The 18,931-nt window shown below is 44.9% G+C and overlaps 2 protein-coding genes and 2 long non-coding RNA genes across 11 annotated transcripts in view; 1 reads left to right on the top strand and 3 right to left on the bottom strand.

Annotated features, from left to right (window-relative positions):
* Window positions 1-264: 264 nt before the first annotated feature.
* Window positions 265-3,077, bottom strand: LOC134175176 (uncharacterized). The gene is made up of 2 exons (XR_009968911.1): window positions 2,910-3,077; window positions 265-1,907 (listed from the first exon to the last, which is right to left on the bottom strand). It is a non-coding gene; the product is annotated as an uncharacterized LOC134175176 (long non-coding RNA).
* Window positions 3,078-13,470: 10,393 nt separating this feature from the next.
* On the bottom strand, window positions 13,471-16,355 carry LOC134175213 (uncharacterized). The gene is made up of 2 exons (XM_062640863.1): window positions 14,582-16,355; window positions 13,471-13,946 (listed from the first exon to the last, which is right to left on the bottom strand). Exon 1 carries the CDS (start codon window positions 16,212-16,214, stop codon window positions 15,552-15,554), a length of 663 nt encoding a protein of 220 aa, XP_062496847.1. The 5' UTR covers window positions 16,215-16,355; the 3' UTR covers window positions 13,471-13,946; window positions 14,582-15,551.
* LOC134175215 (uncharacterized) lies at window positions 13,471-16,465 on the bottom strand. Its single transcript, XR_009968922.1, has 2 exons — window positions 16,352-16,465; window positions 13,471-14,632 (listed from the first exon to the last, which is right to left on the bottom strand). It is a non-coding gene; the product is annotated as an uncharacterized LOC134175215 (long non-coding RNA).
* A 128-nt stretch (window positions 16,466-16,593) lies between these two features.
* ARID1B (AT-rich interaction domain 1B) overlaps window positions 16,594-18,931 on the top strand; it is a 329,485-nt gene continuing 327,147 nt past the window's right edge. For all 8 annotated transcript variants that reach the window (XM_062640854.1, XM_062640859.1, XM_062640855.1 and 5 more), the window contains exon 1: window positions 16,594-18,374. In XM_062640854.1, the coding sequence (XP_062496838.1) occupies window positions 16,629-18,374 (1,746 nt within the window). In that variant the 5' untranslated portion in view covers window positions 16,594-16,628. The remainder of the gene's footprint in view (window positions 18,375-18,931) is intronic.

The raw sequence follows: 18,931 nt of genomic DNA on the forward strand, positions 1-18,931 counted from the left end.
TGACAATACAGTAAGTAGATTTCTAAAAGGTTTTTCCTTCCAGCTCAAATATTTTATGGAACTGGAGAAACACCAGGCTCCACTTGTAAAAAGAATAAAATAAGAGGATAATGGATACAACAGTAACAAAGATTACTTTGAGACAGTGTCAGAAGAAAGACTCAAAACAAGGAGAAGTATCCCAGGTTAACTCATCCATTATTTTCAAGATTCCACGAGCCCCCAGGTTAGGCAGTTATCTTGAACCAGAAGTGAGTAGCAATGTTAATTTACCAGTTTTATTGCTCATTCAAACCATTAATCACTACCAACAACCTTAAAAAATATGGAGGATATAAAGAAACAGGACAGGACAGAGATCGTGTCAATACACAGATGACTGCTTGCTGTTTACCTGGCACCCCAGGTCCTTGTTGTATCAGCTGCCACAGAGAGTAAGTGGGCTTAGATTCTTGATGCAGTTGTACAAATCAGATTTTGTTTTGGTATTGTTTCCAGCTGAAAGCCTTTTCTTTATTCTAGTGGTAGGAGACTTTCTTCCTATTAAATGCTTCAGTGGTGGATTTAAATATTTAGAGGATCCACATTACAGGAGAACTGTCTGAAAGCATCACAAAGCAAGCATTAGTTAAATCCATTAAGGATCTACTTAAGTGGAATTCCCTGCTGTTATCTACACGATAGCCACATAAAATGACACTATGCAAAGAAAATGCTGGGGGAAATATTCCTCCTCACATACTGTATCTGTGAAAAATCCAGTCTTACTGAAGGATCCCTTTTTGATTGTCTTGATTTCAGCTCAGAATTTATATTCTTCAGCTGAATTAGAGTACAGGGAACAATATGGCTTGGTTTCAGTTGTGCTTTTGCCCCTCTCCTTTTTAAGTACACTCAGTTCAGATAAAATCTTTTCTTAGAGCAGAAAGTACGGAAACTCTTTTTGTTTTGGACACAGCACAAACCATCAAAGTTGTATTCATTGTGCAAGACACAACAGGAATACACAGAACCTTTGTGTTGTATATTTTTAAATACAGGTAAGTGGTAGCGGTATGAATAAGATGTTCTTTCTTCCAGCTCCTAGAAAAAGGCACCTGAACCATATGAATTATAAAACTTACACCATCTTTCAGCTTGCTCTTGTTTTTACATAGGAGGAAAAGCTTGAACTCCATGAACTTGTTTTTCCATTCTCTGCAATCATGGGTTTGACACACGCCCAAGAAGGCAGTTATATTCCTCAGAATATTTCTATTCTTTATCAGTTATGTAACATTTCCTATTTTTGAATGCTCAGGAATCTCTGATACAATTTAGGCTTATGGATAAGATAAAGGCACTACAGAGAGTATATACAATGCATAAACATCCATACTGGTTGTAATATTTATATACCTAATCTATCTGTAAATCAGTCTACAGCATCTCCCATCACTGATTTTCTCTCTGGCCCCCATTCTGAGTACATTTTATACAACCCAAGAGGGTAAGCTCTGTTCTCTAGTCAGAGAAGTATAGAGTTATTCTATAGAGGCAGAGATTTTTTCTTTCTAAGACATTAAACAAAATATTTCTTTTCTATTGGAGGGTGAGATACTAAGAAGTCTTGGTTCATCCATACATGTAGATGTACATACAGAGGACCACACAAAGCCAGTAAGCCCACTTTGTCTTCCCAATTAGACTGTACCTTAGAGGTCCAACGCAGAAGAGAAAAAACACCTCAGCAAATCTGTTATTTCAGGGGTTAGCAGCTTACAGAAGGGAAGGAATAGCACATGGGAAGTTTACCAGTGGCACAAAGCAGACACAGAAGTGTGAGCCCTGGTGATTTGAGAGAGGCGTCCTTGTTAAGCAGTGGCTCCTGGATTCAGAAGTCTGGACACTGGAGAGGCTGCCACGTCCTGGGAGGGAAGATACTATAATCAGGTGTCCAGAAACCACAAGACACTGTGAGCAACAGTATTCTCTCACATGTCTGACACTCCTGTCCACACACAAAGCTACTACACTAGGATAAAATCTGGTGTCAGGTGGTATGGCAAACCCAAGGAATTACAAAATCAGAAGTCAGACCCTTTCCTCAGACCAGTATTATCCTAACTATGGGACTGAAAAACAATGCCTGTCTGGGTCTTCTGGCACTCCAGCCATTGAGGGATATAGTTCAGTAGCATTTCTAACCTTGTCTCCACACACATGGAAACTTACTTTAAAAAAAAAACAAACAAAAAATTCAATTTATCAAAAGGGTTCAGAACATCGGATTGCTACAAAAGCATCACCTGTCAAGACTGTGATCATAACTTTACAACTAACTTCATATGACACTGGCAACACAGGACAACACTGCCCTGTGGTGCAGCAGTATCATGACGTACTTCTTAGCCTTCTCCAGAGACATGCATCAGCAAACAAGCAAGGCCACCAAATTGGGAATGGAACAAAGATACACCACAGTCCTTCCACACCTTGGGGGAAAAAGACTGCATTTTTGCAGAGCCACACAATATTCTGAGAACCCTTACTATAGATTAATAAAAGGGTCTTGCTGTATATCTACAAATTGAGCATTCAAGGTGTGATAAAACCTCTAATGACTTTCCACTGGTATTTGTAACCCTTTGAAAATGTAACTTCTGTGCTCTTTGTGCCCCAAATAAAAAATTGTCTTTTGCTGTTTTCTCCATTTATAGTCCTTTCAGAGTAACTGCGTGATTTATAATAATTCCTACTCCTACAAGCACTTCTCCGCAGACAATAGGTTTGCCAAGGCCCACGATGTGGAACTTAAATGGCCTATCTTTCAGAAAAACACTTCTGAGTAGAACAAAGAGGTGTATGTGCATGTATGAGGGAAAACATTGCCCAAAAAAAAAAGACCTGACCCTGGAAGGCAGTGTTACCAGATCAGCAGGGGGCATTAGGCACCACACCTCCCCGCCGCTCCAGTGGCACAGGCTGCCGGGCAGCGGCAGATGATCTGGCACAACACATACAAACTATGAAAAGAAGACAAACATCTATCACCCGTTAAGTGCTTTAGCTTTTATTTAGCATAACGACAGTGGGACAGGTATCCGTTAAACAAGTGGAGTGCGACGCACAGGGGCAAAGGCGTCGGTCCGATGTGGAAGCCCCTCCTCCCTCTTCCCACAGCCTGCGGTGCGCGACATGGCTGCCGCTCCCGGCAGGCACTGCGGCCGGTCCCTCCGCCGGGCACTGGGCGCTACAGGGCCCGTCAGGCGGGCGGCCACAAGATGGCGCTGGCCCGAGCGGCGCCGCGGGGCGGTCGCGTTCCCGGTCAGCTCCTGTAGCTGGCACGGCAGTTGTTTCTGGTAATTTATTGGTTTTATAAAGTGTTCTGGGCTCATTATAAATAGCACCACATTAGGAGCAGTTCTGCTGCGCTGGATTGAATTAAAGATACATGCTTATTTACCCACTGAACTTAGGATCTCATACAAATACTTATTCACATATTAAGTGTATTATGACAGTCTGGGATCTACATTGTTCACACTCCCCAAATCTTTGTGTTAAAACGGCATTTTTTGCGCAGCAAATTTGCAACACATGAGTAGAAGTGATACTTGAATTTCACTATTTCAGCCATTGTGGCTTTTTCTTTTCTTTTTAGTCTCCCTCTCATATGCCAGCAAAAGCAAACACGGCACTAGCCGAGCAGCACTTTTCGTCTCTGAGAGGCTTGTGAATGTCCCAAAACCCACACCCAGCCCCGCTGCCTCAGCGAGGGGCTGTGTTGTGCTTTCAGCCCATGCCGAAGTGAGCTGGATCTGTGGCGCTCCTGGCTGGCAGCGGTGCCTTTATCCCCTGCCTGCGTGAGCCCAAACCCCCCCCACACGGCAAGCCAGAACGTGCAGTGGCTTAAGTGAGGACAGCGGTTCGCTGTTCCCCAGGCTCCTGCTCCCGCGTGTGTTCATCATCTTGAGTGGTCGTGCAGTTTTGAACACTTCATGGAAAGAAATTGACCGCTTAAGTCTTCTCCAGGCTTCCCGTGTGCCAGTGCCGTCCTTTCTGAGGAGCAAAGCACAAACTCGGAGCAGAGGTTGTAATCATTTTACCATTCCTCTGGTAATGGTTTCCCAAATCTTTGTTCGCGAAGTCAAGCCATGAGGTGAGGTAACGGTGTGCCTCAGGACACACCTGCCCTAAGGTGTGCCTGCACCCCTCAGCTTTCGCACCTTCTGCCCCACTGCCAGTCCTCCATGTGTTCTCAGAGGAGTGAAACGAAGCACCACACAGTCCTGTGTGGGATGCCGGCCGTGCAGGTGAGACTAGGAGCTACGGCCATGGGGGTCAGACACCGGGGGTGACAGTGGGATGGGTGAAGGAAAACTCAGAGCTGCGATGCTGGAAATAAGGAGAACAAAAGCCTTGTGGAGGGCGAACAGCACCGTGAGGCATGAATGGTACAACAGTGCAAAAGGGAGAGAGACAAGAAGCAGCCAGAGCACTTTGCTTCCCAAAACCCCACATCTGTAGCTCCCCACATACACTCCCTTTCTTGAAAACTACAGTCACCTCCAAATTGTTTCTGAATGCCCTGAAATTCAGCTTGCATGTTCCTTAGTGAGGGGAAGGTCTGAGGTGGGAGTGGTGCAGATGCAGTGGAAGCTTTAGCATGCAGCCACTCGCCACTTTGACCAGGCGAATCGCTGCTAAAGCTGTAGAAGCAGTGAATGAGAAAAGCTGTGTCAGAGTACTTGAAGGCTTCAAGAAGTTTACTGGGAGACGGGGGAAAACACATGGAATATCGCAAAACTTTATAAAGGTGGAGTAAAGACTGAACAGTGGTCATGCCCTTCCAGCATAGGCAGCACCTAGACATAAACTGTGAAAAGCATTTTTTGCACTTTTGAGCACCATCTAAGTACTGAATCTGCATCTGCCAAGCTGATACTAAAGCATGCCCATGTTCTAGGAACTCCCTGGAAATGGAAGCTGGGAGCACTGCTGAATCAACAGTTAACACCCATACTTTGCACAGGCAAAGCTTGAGAGTGGGTCACACAGTCTGATCACGGATGGTGCATCTGGCCTATACTTACAGACCAAAGTAGTGATGTTCCCTCCTCATTCCCTACTCCTGGATGGAGTGCTAACTGTTATCACCCTTCACCCTTTCCCCTAGGGTCTTTTTTGAGAGCTAGTTTACACCACAAAGAATTTTTCCAGTATAGCTGTAATTACTGAAACCATGGGGTAAGTGCAATTCATTCCAGTGCCATTTTTGCCAGTATTGTTAAACCTTTGCTTCAAATGACAGAAACTATTTCAGAAAAAGAACTTTTTTTGTTACTTATTGTTTATTCTGACTTCATTCAGCCTCATCTTTTCACACTCCTCCCTGACAAAACTATTTGGCCAACAGATTTAGCCTGAACTTCTGAAACTGTTTCTGCTCTCTCCCCTTATTAAATGCTGTCATGTATGGTACCCCAAAGCTGACAGTTGCCAAGGCCAGTTGCGTGCCCTTTTTCTGGCAGCACCAACAAAATTGATTGGTTTAGGAATCACTGAGGACAGTGCTTCACTGCGAATACTATAATCTGAAGCAGTTTAGTGTGGATACATCTGTACTAGCAAACCAGTGTTTTCTTCTAGCAGAATAAAACCATCTCCCACCAATGACATAAAATATTATTGGTAAAAATACAGTTTTACTGGTACAACTGTGTCTCTACCAGAGGCTTCTGTTGACACAGCTATGCCTGTCAGGGCTGGCATCTCTTTACAGCTATGCTAGTAGATATCAATCCTGTAAACGTGATCTTGGTCTCTCAGAACACACGTTCACTGCTTTTCAGCTCACAGTGACAACTCCATCCCACAACTGTATTCCGTACAGTTACTCTTAAGACAGTAAATGCAAATGAAGATGCAAATACATGTTGTAATTCAAATCAGTGAAACAGCATCCTATTCTGCCGTTCCTTCCTTACAGCTACTTAATGCAGATTCATAAAATTTAAGGTCAGAAGATACCTTTAGGTAATACAACTTGAGGTATAACACAGGTCAAGCAATTATATGTAATTAACCCTCATGATTCATAGATGAGCAGGCATCTTCTAGAAACCATCTTTAAGTCAAAGATACCAAGTGAAGAAATCACCATTTTCCTTAGTGGCTTGTAACATCTGCCTCACATTACTGAATACAGAGCCATAATAAGATGTTTTGACCCCTGTGATGTCCCATTCTGTGTGGGTTTCTCTCCTTGAAGTTCCTCTTCTCTATGATCCTTTTCCTTGATCATTCTTCTACTCCTAGCTGCATTATTCTAGGTAACACATCTCCAGCAGCAAACCTGCCATCACCCTTCCAGAGCAGCATAAGCCATTGCACTAAGACAACCTACCAACCTTCTGGTGTCCTCTGCAGGGAGCAGGCGAACACCCTTGTGACAGAATCATGCTCAGTGGGTACTGTCATCTCTGTGAGCAGGGTTGAAATACTGTCAGCTGGGTAGTGTATATTTTTATTTTACATTTTCTGGCGACCAAGTGTTTATACTGCACTGATCTCCATGCTCTGCAAAGGTAAAAAGCATGCCTGGGCAATAACAACTCTACATTTGTTAGGTCTGTGGATAATTCACATATATAAATCTTAGTAAATTTATTCCAAAATACAGAGAGTAAGACTTTTGACTGATGTATATTCGTAGGTACAAAGATACACATCATACTAAATTCATATTATTAAAGCCTTTACAAGAGAATCAGCCAAGCAGAAGATGACAAGCTTAAAGAGATTGTGATTACAGAAAGACAAGGAAAACAAACAAAATTCTTCCTTGTTTTCATTTTTTTCTACCCCATAAAGTGTTTATGAGTAGCTGGGTTTAACTATTCCTGTCTTCACTGAAGTAATCAATAGAGGAATACCTTCATAGAGAAGCATGCATTTTCTACAGTTATAGCTAAACAGGACAGATTTGAACAAATTCCTAAGGATCCACTTCCATTATTAGGGAAGAATCTGAATTTTTAGCTCTGCAAATAACCAGCTGAATAGCTTGTAACTCGATTTTTATTAACATCCAGTTGTCTGTCACATACCTCAAAGTCCAAGTGTCCCTATGTATAGTATTCCTGAGTACTTGACATCAGACAGCTGGCAATATTCTCAATATGATGTATAACAAGTGACTTTATTGGGGTAATTTAGGACAGACCCTGCAGAACATGTAAAAGAGTTTTTGTCTGGGAGCTGTTTCTCCAAATCTATCTGAGAAATGGCTTGCAATCTTACTCATCTTCACAGGTGCTTGATGCCATTGATTTACAATTTTATATTGCAATTCTAAGAGGTTAGCTGAAATAGAGCATACACGTATGAAGGACATTATTGAGTCCGATATCTCCAGTTCAAGAGAATGAGATAGTTCCCTTTCCCATTTAATCATAAATGTTTCTTTAGTGGGCAATAAAGAAAAAGCAATGGCTTTATGCAATCATCCCACAATGTTCTGAGATTCATTGCTAAGGAATAAGATTTGCTCAGAGAAAAAGGATTCTCTAATACAAGTAGATTTAACATCAGACTGAATAAAGGAACTCCTGAACTGGAAGAAGCAAAAAGGGAAGTCTAGCATGTTCCACCTTTATTGTATTTCTAGGTGAAACATGAATTTGTTTTACTGAAGAGTTAAGATAAATATTCCAAATAATTGAGATCAGTTTTTTTCCTGCAGTCTTTCAAGAAAGTAGGAGAGCAAAATACACAATATACTTAAAACAAAGAGTCACATTACTTTTAAAGTTGGTACAGACATCACCCCAGGAACAGAGAACATGGGTTCAGGTCTGGTCCATAAAAACTGCAGTTTTCACACCTGCAAACTCATGATCCCTCTCTTTCCAAAACATACCTAGAAAGTCAGTTCCCCTTAGCTGAGTAATGAGCTGGATTTATACATCTGTAACAGAACCCACCATACTCAAGAGGCTTGCATAGTGCTTTTAATGATTCCCATTCCTGCCTAAGTTAGTAAGAAGTGTTTTAAACAGGATGAAACACTGAATGGGGTGAAGTTCACAATAGTGAACTTCAATACAGACATAAAATAGAGATCACCTAATTCATCCATACTGAACCAACCTAATTAATCAGCAGGTCTCTTCAAATACATGGCTTCATTGAGCTGCGCAAATAAGGTCCCTGTATAAAAATGATATGTGTTAAAACTAAATCAGCAGAATGTTTAGTACTGGCCTTAGTTTGCTCCTGCTGAACTTTAATTCTTCTGTTATTGGTACTTTGAAAATTCACATTCAGTGGGACCAGCCCTTCAAGAAGAGCAAAAAATGCAAGATGATTTTGATGCTTTTACTTTATGTGGCCTTTCCCAGAATGAGTGCAGTCCCTGGTTTCTAGCTGGTGAGAATCACCATGGATAGTGGTTTCCAAATTAGGCTCCTTTCTTCTTGGACATATGCATAGGAAGTTTACACCCAACACAGAATGGTGTGGCAATTTAAATTGAAATGTGGTTAAATGAAAATCACATTTGTCCAGTCCTGTAGATGAGAAGAAAACAGCTGTAACATGGCAAAAAGATATGCAGACAGTTGATATTTTTTATGAAGTCCACTGAAAACACAAAATCAAGATTAGAAAAATTTTAATAGTATTTGTATATTACTTTTTTAAAAAGAGAGAGAACCTGGCATTTTTCTGTCCACTTACAATTTTCCCAAAATCCACCAAGAGAGATAAAATATTAGGGGTGGTCTGTTTGGAATGAAAAACAAATAGGAATAGATTAATTAGCGTACAAAGCGAGCCTATTGTCGGTCTCTGAGTCTTTGCTGCCTCTGACTATAGCATCTGGATTTGTTAATGCAGATGACTCACATTGTTAAGTCTTTGTTAAATAACTAGATTATATTTTGGATTAATAAAATGGTGGTTCTAATTTTAATAAAATTTCTTTTTAAATTTAAGAAGAAACATGTTTTAAACAGACCACATGGTAGCTGCTCAGGTCTGTCACTAAGTTTCATGGCTTAAGAGGAACAAGGACTACATGTTTGTAAGCATTTCCAGGATCAGGTCCTCAACTAGTAACACACAGAGATTTTTTTTAGAGCTGTGTATTTTGAAGTAGTTCACATCCAGGATGTTTAAACCCTCTTCTCTTAGGTTAGTTTAGCTCTTAGATTAGCTGAAGCAGGGAGCAAGTCAAAGGGATGTTTTTCTTGATAAATACTTTGCCTTCATAATGAAGATTTGATTGTGGCTGTGACAATCAGAAGTGTTGTGGCAGGGAGGATGTGAAAGTGAAGTACCCAAATTGCAGTTGGTGGTGATGTCCTGTTTGCTGAGGGCAGGAGCAAGCTCAATGAGTCCATGGGGACCATGTGCTTAACTGACAGCTACTGCACCACTCCAGTGCGCAGCCTTCTGCACTGGCTCCCTGGGAACAAAGCTGTGGCTGCCCCTCTCCAGCTGGTGTGTGGAGCATCTTCATCCAAGTTAACCTCTCCCTGTGAATCTAGACATCGCGGACATTTCAGCTGCCTCCTGCGCAAGGAGCGTTGCCACCTCACAGTCCTGAGGCAAGGACTGCCAGCTCACTTTTGCAATTTAGAAGCTCCAGTGAGCCACTGTATGAGACCAGCAGCCATAAACAAGCCTGAGACTCTGGAGATATACATACAGTTCAGCATATGCTTCACAAGTATACATCCCCATGATGCTGTCATAGTAAAATAAATAAAAGATGGTAAACCCCACACTCTGGTGCTTTTACTACATTAAGCCAGACACCTGAAAAGTGGATAAACTCTCTTCACTGACATGTAACTGTCTCTACATCACCATGACCAATGTTCAGGACCTAAACAGATGGACTCCTTCAGTATACAAGAATTTGTGCTTATCAAAAGAGGTTACTGCCACCTACCAGCTATTTATTGGCCCTCTGCTGGAGTCCGCTGTCTCCTTAGATCTGTTGGCTCACTTTATCCTAATTTTATTTGGGCAAATGGGTCTGAGCTAATGCAGATAGTTTAAATAGTAGTGTCTAGTAACCTGGTTCATTTAATCTGGAAAGGGCTGGGGAACACACACCAGAAGATGTGAGAAGCATTAATATGTTTTAGGGGTGATGCTGACAAAAAATGAGGATGGTAACTTTTTTTCACTGGCTCATCTGGGCTTTGGAAGAGAGCACCTGTTTATAATCTTAGGACATACATTTCTTTTGGCAGTAGTGCTGGCTATGCAGGTCCTATTCACCCCCCCCCCTGCTTCCAGACCTCCTCTTTGGTCAAACAGTAAGAAGCGGGTAACGGCCTCATGCGCTCTGCCCCTTCTCTTTCCCCTTCCTGTTACGCCAGTATTACTGGTTGGGCCGTTGGGTGAGTCAGTGCAAGGATCTGGATAAAAATAAGTTTTTTTTTCCCCCCCCTTGGGTTATCATGCAGCTGCATAGACTGTTGCATCAGCACTCCCAAGGTCCATGCCAGGTGCTTATGGCAGTCACCTGGAGCTGCTGGAGCTACTGGAGCTGGTGTTGCAGCTGGAAGAAATGTTCATGCAGTCATGGCATTCCTCCTTTGTGCCTCATTTCGTTGATGGTAAAGTGGGACTAACTGGACCTCTCAGTTTACAGGAGTGCTTAAAGGGTAAATGTATCAAAGCAACAGCTCTCAAACTAGGAAGCTGCCCTCTTGGGAAAGCATAGCATGTACAAGGTAGGGATGCAGAAGGCTCAGGAAAATTTCATCTGGCCTCTCCCACCTCTCTCCTCCCTTACCCTCTTCCAGCCTTTGCAGTTCTCCTCTCTCTTCCCTGAGAGCATGCACTTTGTGTCCCCTACACAAAGTGACTGAAAGAAATTGGCACTAGGGTGAACTTTGCTGTAAATTGGAGGGTAGGATTTATTTGGAGAGAAAGCAACAATGTGAATGATACTTATGAGTGATACAGTATGACTGCTTCAGAAGGCTAAGGCAGCTGCAAGTTGGGCTGCAGGAATTTGGGGTTGCCAAGAGAACGAACATGCATGTACCTGTAAAAGGGTGGGTAATGAAGATAAGGTGGGGAAAGGAGGGAATTACAAACTATTACAGCAAAGGAGAAAGGTGGGGCTCTGGCTAAAAGACTCAGAGCTGCTATATTACAGATTGTGAATGGTCAAATACTACAGAAATGAGTCAGAAATAGAGTGCATTAGGCAAAATAATGTTTTTTTCATCCTTGCAAATATTCAGAATTGCATATACACTTTAGTCATGGAAAAGAAATTCAGTTTGCAAAGGAAAGAAATTGTGCCATCTCCTATTAAAATCCATGCATTTCTGGATGTACATAAAAATATCCTATGGACAAATTATTTTTCTTGGTGAAGACATAGAGGCCACAGTAATCAATTTATTTTAATTTACAACTAATTTATCAACCAAAACCTTTATCAATTGCTGTTCCCAGAAGCAGCAATTGATAAATACTGTGGGCTGTAAGTAATGTTTGCATTGTGATACATAAATTACTATGTAACTATGCTGTGGAAAAGGTTTACGGAAGAAAACTAGGGCTTTTGTTTATTTATTTTTTCTTGGAAGACCCAGCTTTTTTACAGCTAGGGTACTGAGCTCATTTATTTTATGAGTGTGAAAGCTGTGTATTGTCAGTTTGACTGTTTCTTCAACCCTGCATGCTACAACTGAGGATAGAAAGGACCTCCAACCAACGTGTAGCTAACAGCAAATATTTCTTTTGGTTTCCCACGTGTATCTTGCACATCAGCGAAGAAAAGATTTGTTAAAGGCAGGAGAATGGGAAAGAAACACTGTCAGAGAACTCTATGATTATTCTTATACCAAATCTTTTCAAGTTTTGTAGTTTATAAATGAACAGGACCATAAATTAATAATGCAAAGGAAGGCTGGCCTTTTCCTAAATTGCCCCAAAATGCAATGGTATTCTCAAACAATGACATAGGATCCAGAAATGTTAGCATCATTCAGTTTAAAAGCTCGGATTTCACTGGTGGGTAAGCCCAGAAATCAACAGCCCAAATGGAAGATTTTGTTTTGATTTAGAAAATCAGTTGGGCTCCTATCTCACCAAAGTACAGACTCAAGAGCTGTTTTTCCTAGAGATCTTAGTCCACAGAAGCACTTAATCAGGGCTTAACTTTAAGGAAGTGAGTGATCTTACTGACTTCAGTGGATGATTCACATTTGTAAAATTGAGATACTTAAACATTCTATTCAAGTGGTCTACATCCAGCAAGGGAAAAAAATTGCTGATGTTGCATTTCCATAATAAAATCGTGTAAGGCATTCTTGAGATAGAGATGTGATGTTTTGAAATCCTTTTGTTTACACATTGCCAAAAGAAATGCATTAAATTGCCAGCGATTAGTGGCTGCTAAAGAACGGATTTTAATTAAAAGGTAGAATGTGTCACTCCCTACATGTTTTAGGCCATGATCTGTTGGTGTAAAACGTGTTTTTTTAAAGTTCGTTATGACCAGCTAAAATAAAATTATTATGCTCACCTCCAAGCTTTACACCTAACAGAGCCTGGCTTATCAGCTGGATATCTACTATAATAGTTTACATATTACATTTGTGTCTGAAGTGTCAATATTATGTAATAAAGAAAACACTACTATGTTATAGTTTTATGTTGACCACATAAGGGTTCTCTTAAAAACAAAATCCTGTTACTATAGCTCCAAACACCAAGCTAAAGCGTAAAGCTAAAGCTCTGAGCTGGCTGCTTACTTTTCTGTGATCTGATTTATGCCTTATTGAAATCAATTAAAAGATTTGCACTGACTGCAGAATGATTTCGATTGGATGTTTAACTAGTAAAAGAAGCGATAATTTAATAAAAGCCCCATACTTCTCTCTTTTTTCCTCATTAAATCTAATGCCAATGTAAAAGGAGGAGATTGAGAATTACAGTGAATTTGACAACTGTTTCATCAAACTGCACAGTTGAATCTAAACATAAAGCACAACAACAAAAAGGGTGGTTTGTGGGTTTTTTTGTATGTAGGGATTTTTCAGACTCTTGTGGCTACCCAGGTCAGATGCAACAGACTCTTGAATCTCTGACTGGATTTTCATCTCACAAAAAAGATTAAAGATTTCTCCCAGTACCTCTAAAATAACACCTTGGGGCTGTTACCATATTGGTTTATTTTCTGTATCTCTCTTTAGCATTATTCTGTGTATAAGAGCCACTGCTCCAACCAAATGGAAGGATAGCTGCCATACTGCTGGGAAAGCCACATCGCTACCATGGGATTGAGCTACCCACGGGCAGCCTGCAGGGTCTCTTCTGATGTTGTAGCCAATGGAGTAAACAAATTGCCAACAGTAAGTTTAGAAAATTATGTTGCTTATCCTGGAAAGGGATCCCAGAGTCCCAGAGTTTATAATTTGCTAGGAAAAAGGCAAAAGAAAGAAACCATGCTTGGACAACATTGGTTTATAGAAAATAATTAAATCAAAGAAACAATGAAAATGGAACTGAAGTTGAAACCATGCACTTGCGATATCAAATATCAATGCAATCATTTTGAAGCAGCTAATATGCATGGCAATTAGAGCTTTTTTACATTATATTATAATAAATTCATAATTCATGCATACAATGAGAGCTTTTGGAAAGGAGCATTTGAATTTAACAAACACTACCACTCATCATCTGAGCAAAGATGGCAAAAGGAATCTCAACATTATTTGCAATCTAAAAAAATTGAACCATGGTTTTTGCTTTGTGTTGTGCTTCCCTTGCACAGACTGCAGTGCCTTCTGTCTGCTTTAGGGTGTGGCATCTGCCATTGGGGAGGAAAAACTGGCATGTGTCGCCTTTTATAGCAGACTGATTTCATTGTGCTGAGGGCCTCTATTTTATAGCTTCTTAGTTCCAATCTTGTAGCCGAGTTGCTGAAACAAATGGGAAGAAAGGAGTTAGTAGTATAAACTCTTCATTTTAAAGCTTCATTCTTTTCTTCTTTCCCAGGGAAAACATTTCAAAGTAAATCTTTGTTAAACTTTGCAGGCTATTTTCCTGACCAGAAGGAGTTGCGGAGCATGTCAGGAAGTATTCCATCCGCAGACGGGGCGCTATCAGCACATCTTATCGGATTTTAGATATATTTATTTTTGCTTGAATATAAATGTCTTGAAGTATAAATGTGTAATTGATTTTATATTTTATTTTAGAGTACACATGTAAATAAATAGACTCCAGGAGACATCTATATTTATATTTGCATATGAAAGACTTCAAAAAATCAACTTATGTGGCTTAATGTGTATAATTAGCGTGTATTTGAATATAGAAAGGAAGAAAATCCGGGAGAAAATGTCAAAAAGGCTCACTAACAAAGATCTAGTATTCTCTTGGCAAAAGCTGATGAATGATTTGGCATGAATTCATCTTACAGTTCTGTTATTCTCTCTCCTACAAAGATGATATACCCCTTTCTAGCAGTTTGCATAGAATTGCAATTTGTTGTTGTTACAGCCTGTAATGACCCTTGGGTATGCACCTGATTCCCCCCAGTAGAATTACTCACCATTTTTTCCCCCGCTCTGTGTTTTTCTACTAGCCATATAACATTTTTGCACTTGGAAATGGTACCAAAAAAAAAAAGAGAAATACAATTGTAACAGCAGTATTAGCAAGATGTACTTGACAAGCACCAAGACTTTTCAAAAGTAACTCCATCATGGAAATCAGACTACTTCTGACTTTTCAGACAGAAATAAAATTAATAGACACTGAAATCACACTGTTCATACATTTATCAATAATCTTTGCATGTAATGCAACATTATAACATGAAGTTTCTGCTCTTAAATGCCTTCACAGTGGATTCAAAAAAGCCTACCTACTCATGACAGCATCTGTTGTGATAGGCTGCATTTTTTTTCTACCATTATTACTGAATCTCAGATTTAAATTTCCATTTTGAAATTTGCAAACGTGCTTGCCTTAAGCCTTAACAGAGCGCAAAAATAAATTCATTTAAAACAGTGTGGTTTAGACCGTTACGATATTGAAAACATTCACTAATATTCCAGTTTGCTATATTCATAGCCAAGTATTTAATCTCCCATATGCTTTCATTAGTTGAAGGTAGTGTGCTACTATTACCTTTTCTTCTACTAGGGTATCGTTTGTATTAAGATAGTTCTAAAAACCCCTTCAAACCATTCTGAAAGATGGTTAAAAAATGTAGGTCAGCAGCAGCAGCTTTCCATTCGGAGCAAGAGTTACATGGATTACATATTTTGGGTTTTGTGTTACTACGTTTTCATGAGTGTCTTGTGTGTACTGGAAATTATATTGTTTGGGGAAACAATTATGGGACCGAAAATGCCTCACTCTCCTTGATCAGTCTGTTGATCTGCAAATAAGTACACAGAACATATTGAAAACAGCCCTATATATAAAGGCATCATTAGTGCAAATGACCGTTAGAATTTGGAGACAGCTGGACAATATGGACAACTGCAAAGATGCTACCGCTGCAGAATTTTAGGTTAAATTTTATATTTCGTTTGCAGACGGTTATAAATCTTGGGGGGGGGGGGTGGGGGGGGACCAAACTGGAAAGAAAACACCAAATTATTTTCCCGTGAGATGGCAAACGTTTCCCTGCCCTCGGAGCACAACGAGGCGCCTTCTGACCATGACATATGGGGCTGGGGGGCAACTTGCGGTGCCCGAAAGTTTGGCAGTTCCGCCTGCTCCAGCACACCTGGACGCGGGGGCACCGCGTTTGCGGGCGTCCCGTCGCCTCTGTCCCGCCGCAGCGGCCCCGCGAGGCTGCGCCGCCGGCGGCACCCCTGGCTCCTGCTCGCCCCCACACGCCGAGGCCCGCCGGGACCCTTCTCCTCCAAGCAACCCCCGCGCGAGTTGGGCCTGCGGCTGCCCCCTCGGCGGGGCCCGCTGGACACGCACATGAGTGGCACCCGGTCAGAGGCAGCGACGGGGCTGCGCTCCGCCCGCCCGCAGCCCGCCGCGCTCCTGACGGCGGCCCGGAGCGGGAGCCGGCGCCATGCGGAGTCCAGTCCGCGTTTTGCGAGTGCGCGGGCGCGCTCGGGGCGGAGGGGGCGATGTCTGTCGGCGCTGGCTCCCTCGCTCGCTCGCTCGCTCATGCCATGCTGGGCCAGCGCGGCTCCGCCAGACGTGTGTTCACCCATATCCGGGTTAGGGAGGAAAGGAGGGGGGGAAAGGAGGGGGGGGGGGAAGGGGAAAAAGTTTCATTTAAACCTGAACAAAAAACTTTCAACATGAAATCACACAGCGGGAACAGGCGCGGACCGTAAGGAGTTCTTACCATTTCTAATCTCAAACACGGACTCGGGGAGGGAAATCTCTGTATCTCGGTGCGTGCGGAGCGGTCCGCAGGGGATACTCTTGGCTCAGTCAAGTCCCTGCCCCGGCCGCTTCTTTTTCTGCCCCTCTCCGCGCCCTCCCCCACTTCTGCTCCCCCCCCCCCCCCCTTCTGGGGGTGAGGGTCGATATTTTCTTCTTTTGTTGTTTGGTTAGCTTTTTTTTTTTTGTTTTAGTAGTTAGTAGTATCAGCATAATTTCTCCGGACTCGCAATGTTGCGATGATCATGGCCGCGCAGGTCGCAGCGGCTCCGGCTGGTGCGAACAACAAGGGCAAAGCCCCGAGCCTGCCGGGGGGCCTGGGCCCGGATCAGGGCCCGGGGGTGGCCGGGGCCGCCGCTACTGCCGCTCCTGGGCCTGGCCCCGCGCTGGGGGTCGTTGAAGGGAGTCCGGCCGGCGGCAGCGTGAATAATTTAGATCACCATCTCCTCCACCACCACAGTGAGCCGCTGAACATGGCCAATAACGCGGCTCCCGCCGCTGCCGCCGGTAACAACAACAACAACGCCAGCGGCGGCTGCTTCTCCTCAGAGCCGGCTCTGAAGGAAGGTGGAAGCTCCTCGGCGTTATCTTCATCTTCTTCGTCTCCTTCCTCCTCCTCCTCCTCCTCCTCCAACCCGGGCTCGGCTATGGAGACGGGGCTGCTCCCCAACCACAAGCTGAAGAGCGTCGGAGGCGATCACCCCGCCGCGCCGCCCCACCACCACCACCACCACCATGCCCACCACCCGCATCACCATGCCCACCACCACCATGCCCACCACCCGCACCACCACCACCATGCACTACAGCAGCAGCTAAATCAATTCCCGCCGCCGCCGCCGCAGCAGCCGCCGCCTCAGCACCATCCCGTGCAGAATAACAACAGCAGCCTCGGCGGCGGCGGCGGCAGCGGCAGCAACAACAACGGCGGTGGCGGTGGCGGCGCTGCTCAGCCCAGTGCAGACATGGAGCAGCAGCAACATGGAGGAAAAGACAGTGTTTTGGGCGCTCAGGCCGAGCCCCCCCAGCAGCAGCAGCAAATGCTGAATAAAGGCGCCGACGAGGAGGAGATGCCCGGCAAGATGGGCGAGCCCATCGGCGGCCGCTACGATCACCCCGGCTTGGGACCCCTGGGCGGACAGCAGCAGCCCCAGCAGCCGCCCCCGAGCGCTGGGAGCGGCGGCGGCGGCCTCGGCGGCGGCGGGAGCGGCGGCGGCGGCGGCCCCTCCGCGGTGGGTGTCTCGGAGTTCAATAGCTATTATGGCAACGCTGCCCCTGCCCCTGCCAGCAGCGCTACGGCGAGCCGCGCCGGGCCTTGCTTTGATCAACATGGCGGACAACAAAGCCCCGGGATGGGGATAATGCACCCCACGGCGGCCCCCAACAGCATGGACCCCCTGCAAAACTCCCACGAAGGTTACCCCAACAGCCAGTACAACCACTACTCGGGCTACGGCCGCGGCCCCGGCGGCGGCGCGGGCGGCGGCGCGGGAGCTGTGGCGGCAGCGGGCGCCGGAGCAGGCGGCGGCGGCTACGGGAGCTCCGCGGCGGGCTACGGGGTGCTGAGCTCCCCGCGGCAGCCGGGCGGCGGCATGATGATGGGCCCCGGCGGCGGGGCCGGCCTCGGCAAGGCTGCTGCCGGCGCGGCGGCGGCGGCCGGCGGCTTCGCGCGGTTCTCCGGACAGAACCAGCACCCGTCCGGGGCCACCCCTACCTTGAACCAGCTGCTCACATCCCCCAGCCCCATGATGCGGAGCTACGGCAGCAGCTACCCCGACTACAGCAGCCCCAGCGCCCCGCCGCAGCCCCAGCCCCAGGCAGCGGCGGCCGCCCCGGGAAGCCAGCAGGCAGCGGCGGGCATGGGCATGGGCAAGGACATGGGCGCCCAGTACGGAGCGGCGAACCCGGCCTGGGCAGCGGCGCAACAAAGGAGTCACCCGGCGATGAGCCCCGGGAGCACCGGTCAGGCCATCAGCAGGACCCAGGTAACCCCTGCTCCCCATCGCTGGTGGCTCCGCGCCGTTCGTGTCGGGGTCGCAGTTTCTTTATAATTCACTTTTTCTTCCTCTCCCCCTCCCCCCCAACCGCCTCTCCTTAAAAAAAAAAAAAAAAAAAATCTTGATTTTCTTTTTCTTTTTTTTTTTTTTTTCTCCGGGCCAGTTCTGCTTCTCAGTGCCTCCGCAGCAAGGGAGAGCGGCGCACAATGCGCGGCCCCGCCGGGGCCAGGGGTAGCGGAGCGCGGCTCTGGCTGCCGAAACCAGGCTGCTCTCGGACCCGCTTCATATTTTTGCTCCTTCGTTCCGCAGGCAGCAGCGGTGGGACGCGGGGCCCGGGGACAAGCGGCTCGGGACGGGGCCGGGTTTGGTCAAGGGGCTGCCGGGCCCGGGGGGATACAGTCCATTATCGTTCACGGAGCCTTTTGCTGTATTTTTATTTTTTTTTCTTCGTCCTTCCCCCCCCCCCCCCCCCCCGTCTCTGTTTTTAACCTGTTATTTTTTGTTCGGGCAGAGCCCATTGCGCGCTCTTAGCAAAGTAGTTTGTC

The sequence above is a fragment of the Pezoporus occidentalis genome, unplaced genomic scaffold (assembly GCF_034315485.1).
Source record: "Pezoporus occidentalis ecotype Australia unplaced genomic scaffold, CSIRO_AGI_Poc_V1 ctg67, whole genome shotgun sequence".
NCBI lineage: Eukaryota > Metazoa > Chordata > Aves > Psittaciformes > Psittacidae > Pezoporus > Pezoporus occidentalis.

Coding starts and splice junctions, on each gene's coding strand:
- LOC134175213 (XM_062640863.1), bottom strand. CDS start 16,214: ATGGGTGAACACACGTCTGGCGGAGCCGCGCTGGCCCAGCATGGCATG.